General features: G+C 38.1%; 1 protein-coding gene across 1 annotated transcript in view; it reads left to right on the top strand.

Moving 5' to 3' along the window:
- Positions 1-25587, top strand: part of tspan9a (tetraspanin 9a) — a 111383-nt gene extending 85796 nt beyond the window's left edge. Inside the window, exons 3-6 of the mRNA XM_079825508.1 lie at positions 12396-12497; positions 12607-12738; positions 14065-14148; positions 23372-25587. Of these exons, the coding sequence (XP_079681634.1) occupies positions 12396-12497; positions 12607-12738; positions 14065-14148; positions 23372-23443 (390 nt within the window). The 3' untranslated portion in view covers positions 23444-25587. The remainder of the gene's footprint in view (positions 1-12395; positions 12498-12606; positions 12739-14064; positions 14149-23371) is intronic.
- The last annotated feature ends 424 nt before the right edge of the window (positions 25588-26011 follow it).

The following is a 26011-nucleotide window of genomic DNA, read 5'->3' as shown; positions in this document are numbered from 1 at the left end:
TACCACTGTTTGAAGAATTCATCTTCCAGAATCTGGCAGTACGTTTTGGGAGTTCATTTTAGTCCATCTCTGCAAAACGGACTTCAGGATGGACTAAAATGAACTCCCAAAACGTACTGCCAGATTCTGGAAGATGAATTCTTCAAACAGTGGTACTAGAGGATGTGGTGCTGGTCCTTCAAGAGTCACTCTCAACCTATCTGTCCATAAAGCCTATAAAAAAACCTTCTTCATGTATTTTACAACACTTCAGCTTGTGATTCTTATTTAGTGGGGGTCATTTTTTAGGATTCTTTACCTAACTGAAGTCTCTGAGATCCTGACACCTTGCACTTCTGGAGACTCCAGGTAGGTTGCAGCTCTGGAAAATGGTGGCGCTGGAGACTAAAGGGTTCCTGATGGTTTCACCCTTAATTCTTCACCTTAATTCTTAATTCTTTTGCGGTTAATAGGTGTCTTTTCTTCACCACCTGTTTTTGTCAGATCCTGCTGACCTAACGAGCATTTCACTGTCCAATGGTCATGCCTTAACTGCAATGTCTAGTATTGCATTAGTATTGCATCCTTCTCATGGGCATTTAATACTTTTTGACTTTTCAGTCTGAGTTAAATCTCTTTTTTGGTTCAATTTATCTGTAAAAGAAAACATGCCTAATAATTCTGCACACCTGAATATAAGGTGATTTTCATTTCCAGCCTTCATGAACAATTATATATCACTTATACATTATTAAATACTAAATCAATAGTAGTTATTAGGATTACTGTGGTTTGGAATTGGTAAAATGTGCCTGGAAAAAAAATATGATCAGAAAATCAACGTGCCTAATAATTCTGCACTCCCTGTATATATATATATATATATATACAGGGAGTGCAGAATTATTAGGCACGTTGATTTTATGTACAAAAACAGGTGGTATATATATATATATATTATATATATGAGATTCGTTGTACATTTTTCTGATATAATAAATTCCATGTTCAAAACTAAAAAAAAAAAAAAAACATTTGATTAAATTTCATGTCTAAAGCTCAAAATCTATCCATCTGTGTGTGTGTGTGTGTGTGTGTGTGTGTGTGTGTGTGTGTGTGTGTGTGTGTGTGTGTGTGTGTGTGTGTGTGTGTGTGTGTGTGTGTGTGTGTGTGTGTGTGTGTGTGTGTGTGTGTGTGTGTGTGTGTGTGTGTGTGTGTGTGTGTGTGTGTGTGTGTGTGTGTGTGTGTGTGTGTGTGTGTGTGTGTGTGTGTGTGTGTGTGTGTGTGTGTGTGTGTGGTGTGTATACTGTGTATATATATTTATATAATTTATATTATATATACATATAAATATTTTAGATATAAATATAAAAAAAAACGTACACACATATATTATGTTAACACAAACTTTATTTCGGATGCGATTAATCGATTTGACAGCACTAATATAGATATAATATTTCATATAAAAATGTGTAATATTACATAATATTAATAATATTGGACCCACTTTATATTAGGTGGCCTTAACTACTATGTACTAACATTTTAATTAATCATTTGCTACAATGCACTTATTGTGTACATACATGTTTTTACATTGTACTTACATTTAAAAAAAATACCTGCATGTAATTACATCTGTAATTAATTTCTGTAATTACATATGTAGTTACACAGTTGACACTTTCCTTACACCTAACCCTACCCGTAAACTTACCCATACCACCACACCTGTCCCTAACCCTACCCGTATCCCACCTCAATATCAGCAAAGGTGTTTTGCAATACAATTTGAACACAGTAAGTACATTGTACTTATTTTTTTATGTAAGTACATAGTAGTTTAGGCCCCCTAATATAAAGTGGGGCCATAATATTAAATGTATCAAAAATGACAGTAAAGACTCTCTCCTTGTTCTATTTCAGATAAGTGCTGTTCTTTTGACGTTTTTATTCAGAGAATCCCAAAAAAAGTTTCCACATACTGTAAATATTAAGCAGCAAAACTGTTCAACCATTTCATGAGAATAAGAAAAACAGTTTGTGACTGATATATTTGTGTGTAAATGTATAAATATGCCACTTAAAAAACGAATTTATTAAATGTTACATTTACAGAATTCCAATCTATCTGTAATTTCATAATTTGATAGCTGTAAAGTTTCAGTAGTGATGTTTTTTTTGCCATCCTCGATCTTAATCTCAGCAAGATGCTTCCCTCCTGCTAGCATGTTGGAGAAACAAAGGTATAGTAGGTCTTCACCTCACTGAGCGTACATGAAGGCTGTGGATTAAAGAACACACGTGGGCCCTGCAATGACCCACCATCTGACTGCAGCAGATGGCGAAGGCTAGGCACCAGATTAGAGCATCAGTCTTTACGCTCATGACCTCATTCCAGCGTGTGTGCCGCAGGATGGCGGCCAAATGAAGCCATATTAGCCGGTTTGAAAAGGGGGAAGCACAGGAGCGTGATTTTTCGGATAGGCTTACATAGACGGATGAGGAGCATTACCGCACACTTTCGCCTCCTCAGCTGTGGTTACGGTTTAATCCATAGATGACTAACAGTTTTTAGCCTCTAATGTTGTGCCATTACATGAGTAAAACCGACACAATTAGGGATGCTCTAAAAATGAATAGCGACCCACATGTGCAGGGGATGGATTGAGACTGCTTTTGATGAGAAGTAAAACTCCAGGTACCATTTTAAAGGTCCCCAAACTCGTATCATAATTTAGTCGCACAAAACACTGGTCTCCATTGTGTTTCCTGTTATTTACAAGGTGATTCTGGGAGTGTAAAGCTTGTGATCTCAAGGGGTAGCATTATTGTGGTTGCTTGTTTACTGGCTGATTTTGGCTCTGAATTAAACCAATTTCCTCGCGTTAAACAAACCAACAATGTGCCCGTGTTAAAATTATTTACATCAGGCTTGACTATATAAACAGTCATTTTACACTTCATGAGCTTAAAGTAGCAAATGTGTCTTGTAAAGTACCTGATCTGGTGGGGCGGGCAGCCAGGGTTTCTAAGGACTCCATGCCAGGTTTCAAGCACCTGACTGCGTGACAGTAGGTCCCACACTGCGCGTATCTTGCCAGCACACAGCATGGCCAGACTTTCCCTTGCTGATCAAGAGTCTGGCCCATCATCTGGGCCTGAAATTACCATCCCATGAGAGGCACTTACCATCCCATGACAGGCATTTACATCAGGAAGCTTTTATTTGTGCTAATGGAACATTTCCAAAGTGCAAATGTTTGTTAATGGGATAGTTCATTGTAGAATGAAAATTCAGTCACTATTAACTAGTGCTGGGCACTGAGATGAACCGGTATACCGGTTTTAAATTAGTGTACAATATGTATTTTTCCAAATACCAGCATACCAGTCTGTAGCTGAAACAATCTATTCAATGGCCACAAAAAGCGCTATTTAGAGTGTATTGAGAGTGGACCTCTATTAACTGCATACCCTTCTTATTAATGATTGTAACGACAATAAATAAGCCAAACAACTAACTTTCTTTAACATGGCAAATAGCATGTAGAGCCCTATGATTTCCGTGATACCGAAAGTGTGGACAGAATCACAGAATCCAGTCACAAATTACTGTACAAAGAATGTACATCATGTACTGTACATCATGTCTGAATGTCACAGAATTTTTGGAAGAAAAAATCAAAGGTTGGGCTGTGCAATGAATCAAATCACGATATGGACTAGTGTCTGTAAATATTAAAGCTCAAAAATACTGCTATCTAAATCAGGGCACTGATCAGGGAGTCTGCCATTTTAAGGTCTCAATCGCAAAATCCTTCCAGCGCACTGAAACATTCACGCTCTAAAAATCCCACAATGCACCGTGAAAGGAATCAAAAAAGTGACGCTTGTGACCAATCAAAGGGAGCAATCAAAAAAGTGGCACTTGTGGTGTTTTCAGCGTCTGCCATCTCACTATTTGCGAACATGAATACATGAACTTCATCTGCAGAGATGCTGATTTAACTTCACAAGCATTTCACCATTTAATTTTTTGTTAAAATTATCGTCATATTATACATATTATACACACGGGAACTCAAAGGTCTTTACAACAACCCATCAAAATAAAAGTTCTGTTTAAATTGAAATTATAACATGTATAACATGAAGAGATGTATAACATCCTTACACAGTAGTTTACTTCTTCAAAGTAGTAGTAGTAGTAGTAGTAATACCATTTTTCAATAGCCATTTTTGAAAGTAAATTTGTAAGTGACATTAGAAAAATAAATAGTAAAATAAGCCACTCCATTCACTGATATAATCTTCCCACCCTCTGACTGCTACTACTACAAGAGAATCATTGAGTCAGTGAGTTGAACTCGAGAACCGAAACAGTTTAATAATGAGCAATGCAAATTCTTATGAGGAAAGCCAAGCAATGAATCACACCAACCTATTATATGGCTTCAGATGACTTGGAATATAGGGTCATTAGGGTCATATTGACCAATTTTATAGCGTTTTCCTTTTTTGGTTGAACTTGGTTATGATCCAGGGGTGTGTGTTTGCATTCTGTAAATTTCTCAAAACTTTTTCTTTTTGGCATAGGCAGAGGGGATGGACAGTGAAGAATCTGTTGTCTGACCTTATCTTCCTCTTCCTCTACCCTTTAGTAAACAGCAGGCTTTCCTCGGCACACACACATTGTGCTGACACATCTCCACAAACCCAAGCCCCCAGGGTAACAATATGACAAACCTGTCCAAACCTATCCACACTCTGGAGACTCAAACACACACAAGACCAGAAGAAAAACACACAGTTTTCTCTCTGTATAACCATTCGCTCTGGTTTCCGCTCCCAGTTTACCCCAAGAATTGTTGGTAAAGAAGATAATGATGTCATCCATTAGCTACATCTAACATCTGACCCTCTGGTCAAACCTTCCACATTCCCAAACAAACACTAACATCTTTACATTAACAAGTTGCTTGAGAACATGGGAAACCAACGAGAGGAATGATTACAACTCAAACACCAAGAGCCGCTCGGTTATTCACACGATCCAGATGCTTGCGCTGGCTGAAATGGCTTTGGATTGTGTGTTCTGAGACTGTATCCAACTGGACAGACATTATTTAAACAGAACCCAAGGCCAGGTATACAAACTCCTAATGAGCTATGCATTAGCTACAAGCAGCCACAGGCCATGGGAAACATATGCTCCATTCACTTTTTCAGCTCTAGTATAGTATGCAATAGTGGATTTAAAGGCTCTTGGTGATGATATGAGATGCTAATTGAGAAGTTGTAGGTTTCAATTCCTTGAACCTATTTTGTGCAAGTTGTTTGACAAATTGAATAGTTTTTGTTTCTTCCTGTTTAGTGTAGATTTAGATTGACAGTCCGATCGTGACTTCCTTACAGTAACCTTTCGTTTACACTGGCACTCTTCCCATGAACTCCAAAGAAATTAACTTTCTGCATAACACGATTCTCCTAACAGTATGTTGCATTAGCATAACTCATCCCTTAGGGCTTGCAAGATGGCGACTGGAGCAGAATATGATCAGAGCACCACCTCACCAATACTTTTCATTTCAGTGACAGGGTATTTATCATTGCGGATGGCGCTCGCCTCTGAGGATAGAACAGCTTCCTTTTGTTGTCAGAAAAGAGTCATTCCAACGTCCTCCACTAGCCCTCTTTGTGGACGTTTGGATGAGAAGAAAGATTACTAGATTATTTGACATGACTGCTGCATTTCAACGATGGTGTGCATTATATTACCATGAAACCTTTCATGAAATATATTCCCATATCTTTTGACTGATGAATTTCCATGACTTTCAGTAACTTTTCCGGAGATTCGTGATTACTGGATACATATTTGCTGTTCCCAGGCTATTGTTAAGGGGTTTAGAGTGTCTCTGATCAAAAGTACAGTAATATTGTGAAATATTATTACAATGTAAAGGTCTAGGTCTAAATGCGCTTTTCTGAGCCCATACACCCGATGCGCACAGGCACTGAAAGCTAGTGATCGACTGATATTGATTTTTTTTATAACCAATACTGATTATTTGCATGTTTATGTGCCCGATAACCGATATATAGAACCAATATTTATGTATTGTTATTTCTGTTTTTCACAATTATTGCAACAGCACTGAACTGAACAAACTCTGTCTTTTATTTAACACTTTTTAACCCTTAGGACCATAAGGCTATTTTGTGGCCCCGAAGAAGTTTTGACATGCTCTGACATTTGTGTTTTTTTCAGTTGCTTTAATTGATATTGATGGCTAAATTCTAAGTACACTGTATTCAGCACAAACAGGGCTACAGTAATATGTGAGCTGTGTGGAACTGTGCCTTTCGCTGTTTTCATATGGATTACATAAACAGAGAATATATTTTTAAAATATAAATGACTTAATTTAAAAGTAGACATTCCAAGCTTTATAAAGAGATCTCTATAAAGAGTTCATTTTCAGACACATTTCAGAATAGACTTCACAGGAAGACAGACGGAGCATGCATCCTTTGTTTTCTTTATTTAGCGAAAAGCACAACATTTAGTTTTTATTTTGAGTGTACAAAAAATAAAAGTAGACACTTTAAGCTTTGTAAAGACATATCGTTCATGTCTGTGAGGCCAAAAATGACGGAGTATTTTAAGTTGTTTTACACTGTTATGAGGAAAAATCCAGCAAAACACGCGGGCGCGTTTCTCGGGTTCTGAGGGTTAAACACTGTAATATTTTCAATTTCACTTCTTACATATAAAACAAAACACACTTCTACAGCAATAAACATAGTCTGAAAGAGTGCAATTGAAGAAAGAAATACAGTGCAATGTCACTAAAGTGTCTTTTTAACATTACTGCTGGTGTATCTTTTCATTTATAACAACAGCATATTAACAACTGGCAAAATAAATGTACAAAGTCTAATGTTTTCAAATGGAGAACATAAATAAATTACAGGTGAATGAGTGTATCAACTCCCCATAAATATAAGCATTCGTTTTAAACTACAGTTTTAAAAGGTGTATGTGTTGTTTAATAGACTAAAGAGTGAAGAGTGAATGGAACGCGCTGGAATATTCTCTGGAATACACAAACATAGTCAGAAAAATAAACAAAACCGTGAATACATCGCTATTACAGAGACCATCTCATCTGGCACGTTATCAGAATTATTAATAATGTTTTTGTCTAGATTATGAAATACTGATGACAGAGCGCTGATTTCATCTATACGTTTACAGAGAACGTCTCTTGCGGAGATAGGCCTCATAATAATTAATTTCCACAGAGCTGTAATTATTTAAATGTATATTATATAAATGTTATATAGCAGACGTTAATATAATTGAAGGAGTTTTAAACGAGTGGGTCTTGTTACGTTACGTACGGTGGCCATGCTGGAGCATCAATGGTGAGTGAACGAACGTGACTTCACGAGAGCATAAACAGAGAGAGAGAAATAAATTCAGCGCTTTTATTTCCAACATGCTCTCATTCATGGCTGTTTTTTTATCGCCGAGTTTAAACTACATGCACAAATACGATAAGCTATGTATATCTCATTTGTGCATTATTGGCTGTTATGTTAAATACAGTTTATTAATTAAGGGATGCAAGTTATTTTACTAAAAGCCCGTCAATCAGCGCCTGATTACTGGAAATCAAGTTATCTTTCAAGTCTTATTGTGCTAATACTGTCAAATATATTGAAAAGGTTTACATAAACACAGTTGGTTATGTCAAAATTGAAAGTAAACATTTGAGAGAAAATCGGATGCATCTCTTAAGTGACCGTAAACATGCGGCCGTTTGTTCTTAAAGGGATAGTTCACCCCAAAAAAATCAATTCTGTCATTATTTACTCACTCTAATGTTGCTCTTAACCTGTATTAATTTCTTTCTTGTGCTGAACACAAAAGAAGAGAACAGTTGCTGGTCCCCATTGGTAGGAAAACGTATACAATGGAAGTCACTGGGGACCAGCAACTCGCTGCACATTTTATGTTGTTATTATTATTAATAATATTAATGTTATTATTAAAAGTTCTCAGAATTAAAGATATGTTTAAAAGCAATTAAAGAAAGTTTTTGTCAGAGCCCTGCTGAAAACTGTTTACAAGCCACTTAATATTTTTATGAAAACTGATTTTTTTTTCAGGATTCTTTGATAAATAGAAAGAACAGCATTTGTTTGAAATATAAATCTTTTGTGAGAAATGTGGAGTTTTTTTTTTTTCATTGATCATCATTGTCATTGATCAATTTAATGCATCCTTGCTGAAGAACGATTAATTTCTTTAAAAAATCATACCAACCACAAACCTTTGAAATATTCACACTACTTTGTCTTTAATTGTATGACCTGACACTGTACATTATGTGTCTTTTAATTGCTCTGTGAGAATTAATTCTTGTAAAAAAAAAAAAAATTATTAATTAAAAAAATATATAATTCAATTTTCTAGGAACCCTATCGCAGCTCATGGGATTAAGGAGGCTTAGTCGGACATGTAACATCCCTCTAATAGACATGCTATTTTGCTGTTTGAACAGGATGAACAGAATTGCGTGAGTTTTTTTTTATTTGGCACAAAATGATTAAGAGTTTATTACAAGTCTGAGCCTAATTATAATTGGACCGTGTGGAATATGGGAGTCTCGTGTTGCTGGTAATTGGGACGCTTTTCTTTAGGTATGAAAGAACAGCCATTACCATACAGTTGTGTTCCAAGCAGGACGTAAAAGGAGTGATGTCACAGCGTTCCCTGATGGAGTTGAGAGTGTGCTTTGATGTATTCTTGTATAATGAGACTCGGAGGTCTCAAGATGTTTTCGTAGAAAAGGATGATGGTGCTTATTCAACTTTCGTTTTATTCTCCATTCTGAAACGTGGCTACTCACACAGTGTACCCACCAGGAAAAGTGTCTGGCACTAATGAGTGTACACTCCAGTGAGAGACATATGCCTTATACCAGCTTTTTTAATATCTTGCCTTGCTGCCGTTCTGCATCATTGGCTGAATTTATTTCATCATGGCATCCCGGGAATGAATGCAGAACATTTTCATTTCACATGACAGGGTCTCTAGAGAAAATTTTAGCCCAATTTCCACATATATTTGAAAGATTATCAGAATGAAATTTCATACTCTTCATTCATTCATTTCCCTCTGCATTTAAAGAGGTTTTAAAACATGAATGTTTCAGTTTGCTTTATTATTAGTGGTATTTGCTAAGGCGAGCATTACTATTACTCATCCTTTCATCCCACACCTTAACATTTTTTTTTTACAATTTGTGTTTCCTGAGACATGAATGATACCTTAAATGGATAGTTCACACGCAAGTTGTTCCAAACATGTTTGAATTTCTTTCTTCTGCTGAATATAAAAAGATATTTTGACAAATATGGGTAATAATACAGTTGATGGGCCCCATTGACTTCCATAGTATAGAATACTTTGGAAGTCAGCGGGGCCCATCAACTGTTTGGTTACCAACATTCTTCAAAATATTGTGTTTTGTGTTCAGCAGAAGAAAGATATTCATACAGGTTTGAAACAACTTGAGGGTGATTAAATGATGGCAGAATTTTTATTTTTGGGTGAACTATCCCTTTATTTTGTGTGGTTTATTGAGTAGAGCTGTGATGCTACTAACCCTAAGTGATTTAATTCATGATTTCTGCCTGGAAGATGATAAAACGGGCAAAAAAGATGCAATAGATTTGCATCAATGAAGTGTCCCAAATCATATCTATAATACTTTGAAATCTACAAATTGATAGAAATGTTTTCAATCAACTAGCAATGTCCTGACAACCACCCACAACATCCTAGCATCATGCACAGGCACCAGTCACATTTTCCTCAGAAGTTCAGAGTCTTTTAGATGTGAGCAACAGGGAGTGTTGTGATAATACAATAAATACAACAGAAATTCAAACTGTGACAATAAATCATGTTAAAGCTGCAGATATTATCTCTATATATCTTATTTATAGCTCTGTGTGAGAGATCTTTCACTGAAATATGCCTGAAATTCCGGAATATTGTGTTTTCTCTTTTCTCTTGGGTGAAACGATGTTAATCTGGTGTGCGTCTGTATCAGGACCACCACTCTGTCAAACTGTAATCACCCCACACTTCCGTCGCTCTGGGCCAGAGTGCACTGAACCACTAATGTGAGATCGTACACCTCATTAAAACTGCCAGTGAAATATTTATCTACCACAGCCGAGGGGAAAATGATAGTGATTCCAGAGTGGCGTATATGAGTATGTTGTCCTCCAGCGGCAATGGCGGCATGCTTTTTTTTAACACCGTACTCACTATGCCATTCAATTAATGATGCTAATTACATTAATTTTACATAGTAGTCAAGAACCCGTGGGAAGGTATTGACTAAAGCCTCCTTATTAGGGTAGACAAGCAGATTGTAATCTGTTCCTCACGTTACTTATAGTATACACATATTTATGAATGAATATATATTCAAGCTTTCAAGCTAAAATTAATTGAATGTATAATAATGTATTCGGTTAAAAAAGATAGGTAAGAAAGATATAATTCATTCATTATTATAAATACAAATGATGTAGAAATATAAACTATATACAGTGAGTAAAATAAGTATTTGAACACCCTGCTATTTTGCAAGTTCTCCCACTTAGAAATCATGGAGGGGTCTGAAATTGTCATCGTATGTGCATGTCCACTGTGAGAGACATAATCTAAAAAAAAAAATCCAGAAATCACAATGTATGATTTTTTAACTATTTATTTGTATGGTACAGCTGCAGATAAGTATTTGAACACCTGAGAAAATCAATGTTAATATTTGGTACAGTAGCCTTTGTTTGCATTTACAGAGGTCAAACGTTTCCTGTAGTTTTTCACCAGGTTTGCACACACTGCAGGAGGGATTTTGGCCCACTCCTCCACACAGATCTTCTCTAGATCAGTCAGGTTTCTGGCCTGTCGCTGAGAAACACGGAGTTTGAGCTCCCTCCAAAGATTCTCTATTGGGTTTAGGTCTGACTGACTGACAGACTGGCTAGGCCACGCCAGAACCTTGATATGCTTCTTACAGAGCCACTCCTTGGTTATCCTGGCTGTGTGCTTCGGGTCATTGTCATGTTGGAAGACCCAGCCTCGACCCATCTTCAATGCTCTAACTGAGGGAAGGAGGTTGTTCCCCAAAATCTCGCAATACATCCTCTCCTTAATACAGTGCAGTCGCCCTGTCCCATGTGCAGAAAAACACCCACAAAGCATGATGCTACCACCCCCATGCTTCACAGTAGGGATGGTGTTCTTGGGATGGTACTCATCATTCTTCTTCCTCCAAACATGTTTAGTGGAATTATGACCAAAAAGTTCTATTTTGGTCTCATCTGACCATATGGCTTTCTCCCATAACTCCTCTTTATCATCCAAATGGTCATTGGCAAACTTAAGACGGGCCTGGACATGTGCTGGTTTAAGCAGGGGAACCTTCCGTGCCATGCATGATTTCAAACCATGACGTCTTAGTGTATTACCAACAGTAACCTTGGAAACGGTGGTCCCAGCTCTTTTCAGGTCATAAATCAGCCAGAACTACACGGGAGGAGCTGGTCACTCACCTTTCTTAGGATCATTGAGACCCCACAAGGTGAGATCTTGCATGGAGCCCCAGTCCGAGGGAGATTGACAGTCATGTTTAGCTTCTTCCATTTTCTAATGATTGCTCCAACAGTGGACCTTTTTTCAACAAGCTGCTTGGCAATTTCCCCGTAGCCCTTTCCAGCCTTGTGGAGGTGTACAATTTTGTCTCTATTATCTTTGGACAGCTCTTTGGTCTTGGCCATGTTAATAATTGGATTCTTACTGATTGTATGGGGTGGACTTTATGCAGCTAACGACCTCAAACAGGTGCATCTAATTTAGGATAATAAATGGAGTGGAGGTGGACATTTTAAAGGCAGACTAACAGGTCTTTGAGGGTCAGAATTCTAGCTGATAGACAGGTGTTCAAATACTTTTTTTTAGATTATGTCTCTCACAGTGGACATGCACCTACGATGACAATTTCAAACCCCTCCGTGATTTCTAAGTAGGATAACTTGCAAAATAGCAGGGTGTTCAAATACTTATTTTCCTCACTGTAATACAATGTATATAAACACTGTAAAAAAAAATTTTTAAGGCAACTTGAAATGTGAAGTTGTACTAAGTGACAATTTGGATATTTAAGTTGACTAAACTTAAAATTTTAAATTAGCACAAACACTTTAAGTTCAAACATTATATGAAATTGTTATTATTAAGTTGTCTGCTTGCTAAAATAATGGTGCTATCAAGATGACACGTGATGGATTATGACTGAACTTCCTTCTACTTTTCACAGGTCAGTGAGAACGCAAAGCAGGACTTGAAAGATGGCCTTGCTCTCTACAACACAGACAACAACATTGGGCTGAGAAACGCCTGGAATATCATCCAAGCTGAGGTACTCTTTGTGTACCTTGAATAATCACAGATATTTCTTGAACTTAATCTAGCCTGGTTAATTATTCATCAAATGTATCATTGTCCCCCTTTATCCCCCCACCTGACAGTGGAAGTGCTGTGGAGTAACCGGGTACACCGACTGGCACGAGGCTCTGAAAGAAAAGGTGGTGCCCGACCGCTGCTGTCAAGAGCATTATCAGGAGTGTGGCCGCAACTCCACCAACATGTTCTGGACACGGGTGAGAGGACGCTTGTGCTTAAACCAATGACAATGTTGCCATAATTCCTCCGATCTGTAATTGCCTTGACATGTGAAGTGAACTATACATATACTGCGTTTCCAATGCATGACTTAATCATCCTCAATTTGAATACATTTGGACTGTTCTACTTATATCCATTAAAGAACATTTCTGAATCGAGACAGAATAAGAGAGAGGACTGGAGGCAATAATTGAGAGGATTTCTTTTTTTCTTTATCTTTTCTGTCCTTGAAGAGTTATTATTAATAAATGAAAGGCAGTAAAAGCCATAGATTTAAGACATCTCTGTTGGTAGGAGCTCTAAGTGCGTCGGTAAAGTGCCAGAGTCATGTATCTTTATGTATTTCTTCTCACTTTTGGACACTAGATGTGTTTTTCTTCCTATGAGAGTTGATTTAACTCTTTTTACTGAAAATTTTACTGTTAAACGTGATTGTAGGGATGGCAGTGATCTCTTCAGGGAATATTTTGTGCTATTGACAGAGCTGTAATGTACATCAGTAGCTGATGTTACATGTCAATCTGTCTTATCTGCAGCTTTTAGTTACCACAGAGGTACTAATGGAGTGTGTGCAGGAGATGAGACAATTCCATTTAGTGAATTCTCAATGTTCTTTTCGAATGCATTTTTTCTTTCATTAAAGCAGAATGAGCAAGTTTGTAAAACTGCCACAAAAGAAAATTTTGAATGTCACGATTTCCAGTCCGTTGCCTTCAAGGGAGCGAATCACACGAGGACACATTTGTAGTAAAGTTAGCCTGAAACCATAAGCTGTTTAATTGTTACATTTATCTTCACCCCCAGAAGTTAAACAGCTAGCCAACATTAATTGTTTTAAATCCATAGAACATGAGTAATTAATCCAAAGAAAATGTGACATGGGGCCTTTGCACAGAAGTCCAAGAGTTTTGCGATATCTAAAAGGTATTATGTTGTATTACCACCACAGTTTTAGATTGTGCTGGAAATGGATTTCATTTTCAGTATCTTAGTATGACAAGCAGCCCACAACACCGCCAACTCAAAGCTGTTTTGTCTTTTTTCCGCATAGCCACCTACAGTATATCGCTGAATATGCTTTTTTTTTTCCAGCAACTGCGCGTTAAAAATGCAGCCACAGCAGTCGCTCGCTTGCTCCTGCATGTGCTCAACCGAATTCCACTGCTGCTGGAGTTCAGCTCATTTTCTCTGGATCAAAATTAACAACTAGCAAATTAGAAAGTGAAACATACACAATCTGTTTGTCTTAGTGCTTTCGCCCGGAAGATAAATCACATCTCGTGACTTTTCTTGTCTTCCAGGGCTGCTATGAGAAAGTTGAAGAGTGGCTTGAAGATAATAAGCACCTACTCGGAACCATCGGCATGTGTATCTTGGTAGTTCAGGTAAGATTGTGTGTGCTGGTTTGTTCTGTCATCCCTCAGTATGTCAAACGCAGTGTTGATAATGAGCTGGCCTGTCTCGTCTGGCTCTGCTGAAACAGTGGAGCACATGTATGGAGCACCACAGTCAGCTCAGGAGAGAATAGGTGAACCGCTCATTAAGGCTTGCTGATACGCGAATATATAGAAAGTGAAAGTCTGTCAGTCCCACATGATGTCTTGCATTGGTTTGTTATAGTCCTAGAAAGAGCGTGAATTCGATGTATTCGATTATTAATACAGCCAGGTCTAATGTGTACATTCTCTGGAGGTGCTTTGCATTAATGTCAGACTGAGGATTTTTCTTGGAACTAAGCCGAGACATTTTAAGTATAGTCCAACTTTGGCATCTTTGCCACTTTTAAAAGCAAACTGAATTTGAGTGTAACTCTTAACAGTTTCACTATATAATTTAAATATTAATCCTTATCAAAGCAGTGGGTGATAGATGAAGATGGGTTAGATGAACATTAAGGACAAAGACATCAGTAGGGTTATTAGGCTGCTGTCACTTTAAGACAGAGTGTCTCAAACTCAACTTACCTGGAGGTAGACTCTGGGTCAAGTATCAAGTATTCCACAAAAAAAAGGAGCACAACTGATCCAATCTTCTCAATCTTTATTATTAACAGTTCTTCAACATCTATGTTTCTTCTGAACATGAACTGTTCCTCTGAATTTGAACATTCCTTCCTGAACATGAACGGTTCTTCATGAACTATCCTTCTGAAAATGAACGGTTCTTCAGAACGTAGGCTTCTCTTGACTACTCTGTTTTTTTAAATATAGCCTATAGAAATTAATCATTATGAAATAATGAATGATTTTAATTTTATTTAAAATAATAGACTAATTCAAAGAAAGGCCGTAACCAGGTCAAACAGAACAGTGAACGAAATTCTAGGTCTAATTCTAGTTGGGAAATAATCTTTTTGGGACTATTTGCAAACAGTATTTGCATTAATTTGAGTCAAAAATATTATTAGTTCCGAGATTCTTCGCATGAGTGAATAAACTGTAAGGCCGCTAAAATCTCATTCCAAGGAAGGTAACGAGCTGCGGTTGAAGGCCGCTGCACGTTCGTGTTTCAGCTGGGCAAAATTAATTTGATTATAATGTTCTTTATCTGACTCCATTTATCATAATCTTGAATTTAAGATAGAATGCCAATTGGTTGTTTGGTCAGTTATATTTAATAGTTAGTCACACATTTAACTAGCCTGGTTAAAACCAGACCATTCTCAGTAGTAACTGAGTTATGGTCTGGCAAAGCTTCATAGACAAATCATTTCCAAAGGGGCGTCACCAACGGGCGTCGCTCAAATGCCTCTCGGCGCAACTGGATAGACCTAAAACCAATCAGAGCGATGAGGGAGATGACGTATGCAGAGCGACGGAGAAACATCTGAGACTCTGGCCGTTTCTCAATATGCGTTCTTGTCTGTAATTGTGTTCTCAAATAGGAAATGTCCCCGGTTTCCATTTCAGAAATCTGGTAACCTTACCTAAACCACATATTAATGTTTAATATATTATTTTTAAAATGTAAACGAAAAGAGGCAGGGTGTTTTATACTTCGTTTTATTATAAATATATAAGATAATCAATGTAGGCCTAGCTACGCGTTGCCTGAACCACATTCGTGTGGCTATTATTATGTTTAATTTTATTTTTTTTATGAAATGAGGCAGTGGTGTTTTATGACATATTTCGTACGCGAACTTCTGACTTGCGTCCGTGACTTGCCAAGTTTGACTCCGGAGAACGAACTCCCGAGGACGGGAGGAGGACACTAGTCCGCCTACTCTTGGACAAGCAGCGTTCTTGACAATATCACTCAGTATATATTTGTATATGTAGTGCAGGCAATGCATATTATCTTCAATGCATGTTTATAACAACACGAAATATAAAAAACCCAGCCTCCTTTTACATTTAAAAAAACACACACATAATATAGGCATAATATAGGCTATGATTATCACTGCAATAAATTAAATATGACACAAAACACAACCCAGTCTCTTTTTGTTAATGTCAGTTTATGTGTGATCATCAATAGCAATTATAAAAGTATAAGTAAAAGGTATAAGAAGCTATACAATAAATAAAGCAATTCAGTCAAAGTCAGCGCTAGGAGACTACAACGGTAAAGTTTAATATCTTAAAAATATAAAGTTATGAAACTTCACTTTGCCCTCAGACAAAACGATCTGTCTAGGAACAAATTATAGATTAATGAGAGCAAAGATCAGCCGTTAGATCTACACAAGACGAGACGGTTTAACCACTACAGAGACATCAGAGCCAGCGGCAGACGGCAGAAGGACTGGCCGAGGAAAGGCGCCTCTCGGCGGGCTCAATGATCGATTGAGCGCCGCTGAACCACTGGAGCTCACAACTCCAAAAACAGCAGATCAAATCTTAAAAAAGGCGCTCTCTTTATAAATAAACCACAGATTTGAGCTTTAAACAACTTCATTCACGCCTGAAAAGGACTTAAAACTATATTTTGTAAAACATTACCACTACCAGAGGGCTCTCGCTAAGACCCATTCGTTTAGCCACCAAAGGGCCAAGCTGGTATCAGACTTTTGCCGAATCCAGTCGGTAAGACAGCGATAACATCTTTTTTAGATATGAAGGCTTCGAGTGTTGTTCTTTGCTCGGGTTTTAACGAAAAGGAAAAGTTTAAATCGCTTAAAACAGACACGATAGCTGATTCGAACGAGTGATGCTTCACAGCAGCGGCAAATCTGCTTCAACGTCGCTGCGCTGTCGTCATCATTTACATTTACATTTACATTTATGCATTTAGCAGACGCTTTTATCCAAAGCGACTTACAACTTGGGGGTACAATAAGCGATTGGTCGTGAAGAGTCGAGTGAGCGCAACAAGTGCCTGAAATTCTTGGTCCGTGTACATTTCTCAGTGTAGCACAGGCTAGAGTAGGGCGGGAAAGAGGAGGAAAGGAGGAAAGGAAAAAATTTTTTTTTTTTTTAGGAGGTTAAGTGCTCACGGAAGAGATGAGTTTTTAGTTGACTTTTGAATGTTGTCAATGAATCCGCATTTCGGATGGAGGTGGGCAGATCATTCCACCAGCTGGGAACGTTGAATGAAAATGTTCTGGAGAGGGATTTTTTGCCTCTCTGTGATGGTACCACAAGCCTTCGCTCCTTAGCTGAACGAAGGCTTCTGGTGGGGGTGTGACGACGTAGAATCGAGTCAAAGTATGCAGGAGCTGAGTGCGTGGTGGCTCTGTAGGCAAGCGTCAGCGACTTAAACTTGATGTGTGCAGCGAGTGGTAGCCAGTGCAGAGAGATGAAGAGTGGTGTGACGTGGGTCCTTTTGGGCTCGTTGGAGACCAGATGTGCCGCTGCATTCTGGATCATTCGAAGTGTTTGGATCGCACAAGAGGGGAGTCCAGCCAGAAGCGCATTGCAGTAGTCAAGTCTAGAAATAACCAGGGCCTGGACAAGAAGCTGTGTTGCGTGTTCTGTTAGGAACGGTCTGATCTTCCTGATGTTGTAGAGCGCAAACCTGCAAGAGCGAGCTGTCTTAGCAATGTGATCTCTGAAGGACAACTGGTCATCAAATGTAACTCCAAGATCATCATGTAAAGCCCGCCCCAACGTTTCTAATTGGTGCCGCGATTTCTAGGGTTTAGAAATGGGCTTGAATGGGCTCTTTGCCAGACTACTTGCAGAGCAAATCTAAATTTGACAGAAGTTGTCTGGGTTTTCCCAGGCTAACATTTAACCTATTCAACATAATCAATAAAATTGATTACATAATCAATTCAAAGATAATCCATACACAACATCAAATACTCTGTAGCAAAGAATAAGATATTGATACCTGACTTCTGAATATTATGCAACGCAGAGTGTCAAGACATTGTCAAGACAAGGCCAACCTCATTACAGTATGCACCCCGAAATCATTGCTGTATCGCTTTAAGTAACTCAGACCAGACCGAAACCTCTTTCAAATGGAAACATCTGATAACAAAGGGAATTTAAATTGAATCCAGCTCCCATTTGCCTGGATTGAAAGAAGAGACCAAATGGCTCCAAAAGCCACACCCACCGTCATGAGTCAAATATCTCTAAGCTCTAAAAACTCTTATTAACTTCTTGTATACTTCTGTGGTTATAAGATTTTTGTACCAGTCGCACTGAGACATTTCAAACGATATTAAACACATATAATACTGTATAGTGAGAATTTACATTAAATCCAGTAGATTTTGGGTGAATTCTAAGTGATATCTCAGCATGAAGTGTAATAAAATGGGGGAAAATTCAGGGCAAGGTAAATGCATGCAAATGAAGGCCATTCCCAGTTTATTCACTCAGTGGGACTTCGTCTGCGAAAAGTGTCCTCTCAGTGAGTAATTGTCTTTCACCAGACAATCTGGAGTTATGGAGTTAAGTTTTCACAGCCTTTCAGTATAAATACATAGATCTGCTATTAAAATTTGAATTCCCTAGTGGTCTGGTGGTAAAATTTGTGTAAACCGTGTCAAAGATTCTGGGTTCTAATCCGCTCTCATATAGTTTTTTTTTCTTCTTAATTAAAATCAAAGATGTTCATCAATGATTGTGTATTAAGAGCAGGGACACGTTTGTGTGCATTTTGTTTTGTGATTTCACCGGAAAGAATAGAGTCTCTCTCCGCAACTGCATTACGCGATAGACTGACGTGCTCGTCTGTGTGTGAAGACTGTGCACGAGCCAAAAGAGAACGTAAACCCCGCCTACTTTGATTTGATTGGCCATCTCAATCATTTTGACATTGACGAGCGCTGTTAGACTACATTCGTTTCGACTGTCTGATCAGCCTCACATTCTGTTCCTGTAAATCACGCGGTGTCAACCAATTATACTGAATGAGGGAGGGCTGAGCCAACTCACACACACAAATTGAGGCAGCTTGCATTTTTAAAAATAAAAGCGTGACAAGCGCGGCACACGAAACGACTCAGCAAAAGGTGCATTTCAGAACAACACGCTGGCCGCAAGTAGGGGGCCACAAAATATGAGGCCCGTCGTACTCACCGAAACGTTTCTGTGTGAATTTGTCCATTCAAGTGCAAAAAAAAGAACTCTATTCAATAGGCTATGCACACTCTCTCTGAGAGTCAGCTCTTTGGGCGCATGCTTCGAATGTTTGCACACAGAAAACTTCTTGAAAACGTCATGTGATTACTGTGTAATAATGTAGGGAACCACTCGTTATACATAAATCATGTAACAGATCATGTTTTTCTTACATATACGATTTAGTTTTATGATGCATGTATGCTGAGTCTCTTTCTCTCTCTCTCCTTTCCATCAGTTAATGTTAGTAATACGGGTACTGCTGCGGTATCATGTTTTGGTATCAGAGCATTTTAATGAATACGAGTACACTGTAAATCTGAATAAGTTGGCAAAACTAAATATTTTATATCTTTTAAGTTAAGAAAGTCAAACTTTAAGTAAACAGAACTTAACATTTTTAAGTTAAGATCAATTAAAATTAGTGGTGGGCCGTTATCGGCGTTAATGTGCTGCGTTAACGTGAGACTCTTATCGGGCGATAAAAAAAATATCGACATTAATCTATTCTCAAAGTTGGGTTGGGAGCTGGGTCTATACTACGCAAGCTATGATGACTTTCACCTTGATATTTTTGATATTACAATTGCACTGTAGGGGCGAGAGAACGAGTCTTCGAACCTGTGTGTATGCCTACTAGTGTTGTCAAAAATATCGATATTTCGCTATGTATCGATACTGAAATATCTGAAACGATACTATACTCATTTTCTACAGTATCGATATCAGCTGCGCTCTCCTCTCCTCTCCGACCGACAGCGAGTTGACACGCACCCGCCTCCTCTCATTCAGTCTGTTTAATTCTCTGAACATTGCGAATGGGTGTTCTGTTGGACTTTTGTTAGTATTGGTGTGACCGGTCTGAATTTCACACGGGGTTGCACATAACGTTAATTCTACCAATTCCCGCAGATTTCGCGCTCGCATCTGAAGCGCAAACACACATATACCGTAATAAAGCCGCCTCTGACATACAAGTGCAAAAATGAGCTCCTTTTTCCAGCTTATTAATCGTCAAATACACTCAAAAAATTTTCAATGCCCATCTTGGTGAGTTTTAACGTAAACACAGTCGTAACCAGATCACAGGAAGAGTGTTTGGGATCCATGCGTGCGTCAGGTCTTAAAGGGACAGAAGTTATTTATTATTCAAACTACAAAAAGAAAAACGATCACTTACGAGCACACACATTCTGAATGCCTTTGGCAGAATTGAAATGAGCCATTTTAATCTAGATTAATCTTGGAATTAATCTAGATTAATCTTGGAATTAATCTAGATTAATCTAGATTAAGAAAAAAGATCTATGCCCACCACTAATTAAAATGTAAGTTAATTCATACATTTAACTTAAAGGTGCAGTGTGTAGTATTTATGAGGATCTATTGACAGAAATGCAATATAATATACATAACTATGTTTTCAGTGGTGTATAAAGACCTTATATAATGAACCATTGTTTTCATTACCTTAGAATGAGCCATTTCTATCTACATACACCGCATGCATGTCTACATATATCAGCATTTTGCGCAGCCATGTTTCTACAGTAGCCCTAAACGGACAAACTGCTCTGCGCTAGCTACTCTCTGCTGTCTCAGACGATGACATCTTTGTCCTGTGTCAGCCAGCTTCTCTTTGTACTTCGAAAGGGAGGGGTGAGCAGTCATTGGTTGCAATTCGCAACCTCACCGCTAGATGCCGCTAAAATTTATACAGTGCACCTTTAAAATGATCATGTAATCTCAATTTAAATATTTTTAGTAGTGGAAATTTAGCTAGCTATAACTTTCTAATTTAACAAATGCTAATTGGTAACGCAATGCTTTGATAACATTAGCATAGCATAGCAATTGCTGAAAGAGTATGACAATATAGAACATTTAAACATACCTGTTCTCAGCTCATGCTCCACTCCTCACCATGATGGTAAACCTCAATTAGCATAGCAAAACATTAAACACTACTAAATCTCCCAATTAACATTAATTCTGCAAACAAATATTATATAACACTACATTTTAGCATTTACTCTCCCTTTCGAGTGCCATGACAAAGCATTTGCAAAGCAAAGCGTTTGTCTAAATTAAAAGAAACAAGTTAATAGAACTTAAAACAATGAAACTATTCAGAATACTTAAAATGTGTGAGTTTCGTGAGCTCAAAAGAAAAACGTTCTAAATATTCATAAAAGTTAACTTGATTTGAGGTTGCCCAATAAATTATTTTGAGTCAGGGTTTACAGTGCACACAAGCACAGTATCGGACCCGATACCAATACTGATATTGGTGCATCCCTAGTTATTACTGTAATTTTTTATCAAATTGGACCCCAAACCTTTAAATGGTAAAGGATATCAGTACCATGTTACACTGCCCAGAAAGCTTTACAATACCATGGTTCTATACCGTAATTCTTTCTCTTATAAATGCATGAATTCTGAAAGGAATCAGTTCCCTGCAAGTTTCGGCCACAGTGCATCTCTGCTTGTCAGACCTTGCTAGAGGCCTAGACTCCTCCACCAGTCTCACACTGAATTCTGTGTGAGAGTCTGCCAAGATTTACAGTTCAGTGTCTGTGGGAATTCATAGTGTAAAGACGAAGCGATGCGATACCTTTAAAGCTCAAAGATGTGAGAATCACATTTAATCCACACATCGAGTCTGTTGGAGCTTCCTGCTCCTGATAAAAAAAAAACTGCTGTTCTGCAGCTTTAAGATAATGGCTGTGGAATGTCGACCACCGCTGTGCGTTTGATGTATCAGGTGAGATCTAAAAATGAACTTCAAAGAGTCAGTATATTTGCAACACATTTCCGTTTACCTTCATGACACTATGCGTCTTCATCAAACTTTTTTTTTCTACAAAATATGTCAATTTTCCCAAGAAGGTCTATAATACTATCTGTGAAAAGATCTGTAAAAAGCTATCAATTGGCTTTCACATTCATCTAAATGGCAGTTGCTTGGTTGATGTGTGCAGCCCTGGAAGTATGGGATCTGTTTGCTTCCATCTTTACTTACTGGACATTTTTTTCCCCAAACACAGTCAAACACCTGGAGAATCATTTTATAAAATGTTGTGTAGAAACAGTCCTACATTTGATCTTACGATAATTTCTCAAATGTGCGTACGTGCGATTCAAAGAACAAATGTACGTACAAACATGCATGCGCCTCTCTTCCACATGTGAAATTTATAAAACGCAAATGATCTCGAAATTGTGCACAGCTGATTGGTTTCAGATCTCCACCTTGTAAACAACCATTTAATTAATGTCATTAACATATAAAAAAGCACCAGTCAACATCTAAATCTGAGCAGTATAGCGAGTAGTAAGAATGGCTTAGAATTCCAAATACCTGCAGTAATCCGGCTTTCTGCCACAAGGAAAAGTGCGTACGCCTGCTTAGACCCTAACATGGCACTAAGCACTTTCCACATCAAAGATCGTTTTTATAAATATGAAGGTTGGCAGGGATTTTAGCGTACACACACTCTAAACACACAAGTTAAAATCTGTACAAACACATGTTTTATAAATGAACTGCAAAAAAAAAAAAAAAAGAAAAACACTGATTGGCTGATGGCACCACAAGAAGTCCCAAACCATTCACCTGCAACTGTCATGAGCTGTGACATCAAAGGCATTTCATGGTTTTAAAGGCCCTTCAGAAAAACTGCCCTGGCAAAAATACGAATTTACAATAAGGTTACTTTTTCTATCATAACCAATATTTGTACAGAATGTATCAATCGTGGTTGTTAATATCTACATTTACTCATTTTTAACAAGGTGAGTAAATTAATTTATAGAAAAAATGTATTATGAACAAGCATTTAATATTTCTAAAATGAAATTAAATTATATTTAAGGAAACTTATATTTCCTTATATTTTTATAAATGCATTTATTTATTATTTAATGCACTTGATGTTAGAGACTGAACCCTTGAATTTTTTAGTGTTTGATTAGGAGCACATCCAATGTTTTGTCTCCATTCAACCAAGCCATCTGTGTTTGCTGACATATAGCTCAAGTGTGTCATATTAACCTTTACATTTGGATTTTGTCATTTCAGCTCTTGGGAATGGCCTTTTCCATGACACTGTTCCATCAGATCCACAGAAGCGGGAAGAAGTATGATGCCTAACGAGGCCGTTTCTCAAGGGAGGAGCCCTGGTGCATTACGGGACAGACTCTGGAGGACAGCTTCTCCTCTTGTATCTAACTTCCACGACTGGCCAGCCCCTCATCCCATAGCTTACACCTTCCCATCCTGTATAAACTTCAGTCATGGTCTGTCTCTTTTCCACTCTTTCTCCCCCCATCTGCTCATCTGCCAAAGAGACCCGGGGACAGAGAGGAATGAGAGGACCGACTCTTGGCCAGCATCCTCCCCATGAGGCCTCTGACTTTCTCCATCTCCTCTAGAACCTTTATTTTACGCTTGAACTAACTAACGTTTGCAGGAAGGAGAATGATGACAAACTGCGTGGCTTCACTAATACATAAATTCTTCTGCACAACATACAGAGCGATGAGAAGACATCCGACTGGAAATCTTTGGGGTGGGATGAATTTGAAAAGCATCGCTCATCATCACCTCCATCTACAGTGTAAATGACAAACAGCTCCATCTTAGCATGATGCGGTTTTGTACGAGACAGAAAACTTTGTCATTTCGGCTCAAGACTTTTTTTTGTTCGTTCGTTTTTATAAGTGACTTTGCCCCAACCCCATAAATGTCATTTTTTTGCACCTAATGATTGGAAGAAGGCGGTACAAGTGTTCTGCGAGGTACTGTATGACCAGGAAACTGAGTTTGTCTGTGTGTGTTGATACACAAGCTTGTTCTTGTGTTTAAAGGTTTGCGATTTGAGGATGCATCGAAACGTGTCGAAAGAACCATCAGAACCTAATGTCAGTATAATAAATCAAATAGGGACTGTTTTACCATATACAGACTGTCTGATTACCCAGCCGCCCTCATACATGCAAAAACATCCTCTTTGTTAACCACTAAAAGGACATTTTAACTGAACTGCTACTAAAACTCTCTAGTATTGACAATGAAGCGCGGTTTCTATAGAAGAAATGGGGGAAAGTAGGCCGAGCATGTGTAAAAGGCAGAGCTTTGTGAGTTTGACCATTTCCTAACGTTTTGCTCAATGAATCCCAAAGAACGTTGAGACTGATCCTAATAGCGCAGATTCCACCTTGTTCATGTTTGCACATTTCTCCAGGACAGTAACAGGACCGTTTTGGCATACTTAAAGAGTTCAACCAAAAATTAGTTCACTCACCTCATTTTCCAAACCTGCAGAACTTTAATTTCCGCATGGAGCACAAAAGGAAACAGTTTGAAGAACGTTTTACTGCTCTTTCCTATACAACAAAAGCAGACCTGATGCTTTCAAACTCAAAAAATTGTGATAAAAGTTGTGCATATGACTTTTCTCAACAGTCGGATTCAAAAAACACCGAATATATTTCAAGTTTTCTGAATCCGGCTGTTGAGGAACAGACAGCCCTCCACCAGATCTCATTTGTGCATATATACGTATCCAAACATAAAGATGCATTTCATCAGGTTTTATGTTATTGACACTGAGTGCCTCATAACTGAATGCAACACACAACCTTTTAAAGGGTTAATTCACCCAAAAATGACAATTCTGTCATTAATTACTCACCCTCATGGCGTTCCAAATCCATAAGACCTTCGTTCATCTTCGGAACACAAATGAAGATATTTTTGATCAAATCCGAGAGCTTTCTGACCCCTCCATTGACAGCAATGTAATTAACACTTTCAAGGCCCAGAAAGGTAGTAAAGACCTCATTAAAATAGTCCATGTGACTCCAGTGTTTCAATTTTAAGTATTAAGAATACTTTTTGTGCACAAAAACAAAAAAAAAAGACTACTTTTGTTTTTCAACAATTTTGTTCGAGCCTGTGTCAGTCTTTAAATGTGTGATTTATAGAACTTTGTGGTCGATGGGCGTTCTGATTCTGCAGAAATCCTCTGACCATATCTGGTGAGCTCTGAAGGCACATATTACATGGGAGCCAGAAAATGACTTAAATTGGTGGTCTGTTCTCCTTTTGTGTCCCACGGAAGAAAATCACAGGGTACAGAATGACATTAGCTGACAGAAATTTCCTTTTTGAATGAACTATTTCTTTCAAGTAAGAAGCTTCAAGTCTACTACTAATGGTAACCCCACAGAACTATGAACATATTGTCAATACTGCTTCATTACAAAGTATTAAAGTTGAAAGGCATACAGTACGGAGCCAAAAAAAAGAACCAAATACAAACGCAGTTGTAGTGTTTGACTGTAATCCGCCAAACTATAATTCATCATGAGAAAGAGCGTCTGCAGTGTTTGTTTCCGCACACCTCAGCTTTATGGCCTGTGCTATTTTTCTGTCTCTCTCGGCTCTTTTTCGTCTCCATCTGTCTTTTAGTTTCAAGAATCAGGCTGGAATGGTTACATTCCTGCTGAATGAAGTGATAATGCTTCTATATCACATAGCCTAAAGGGACTCGGTTCAAAAGAAATGCATCTTGACAGCGAAGTTTTGGATTGAAAGTGTGTTTACCAGCAGACAGTTTTTAGGGGTTTAAAATCACTGAGCACTAGATCGGCCGTGATGATGGATGCGAGACAACCAGAGTGGGGTCATGTGTTGGTCTCCAATCGGGGCTGTCAC

The sequence above is a fragment of the Gobio gobio genome (assembly GCF_949357685.1).
Source record: "Gobio gobio genome assembly, chromosome: 9".
NCBI lineage: Eukaryota > Metazoa > Chordata > Actinopteri > Cypriniformes > Gobionidae > Gobio > Gobio gobio.
The sequence above is the reverse complement of the archived record's forward strand: the minus strand, read 5'-3'. Positions and strand labels throughout refer to the sequence as shown.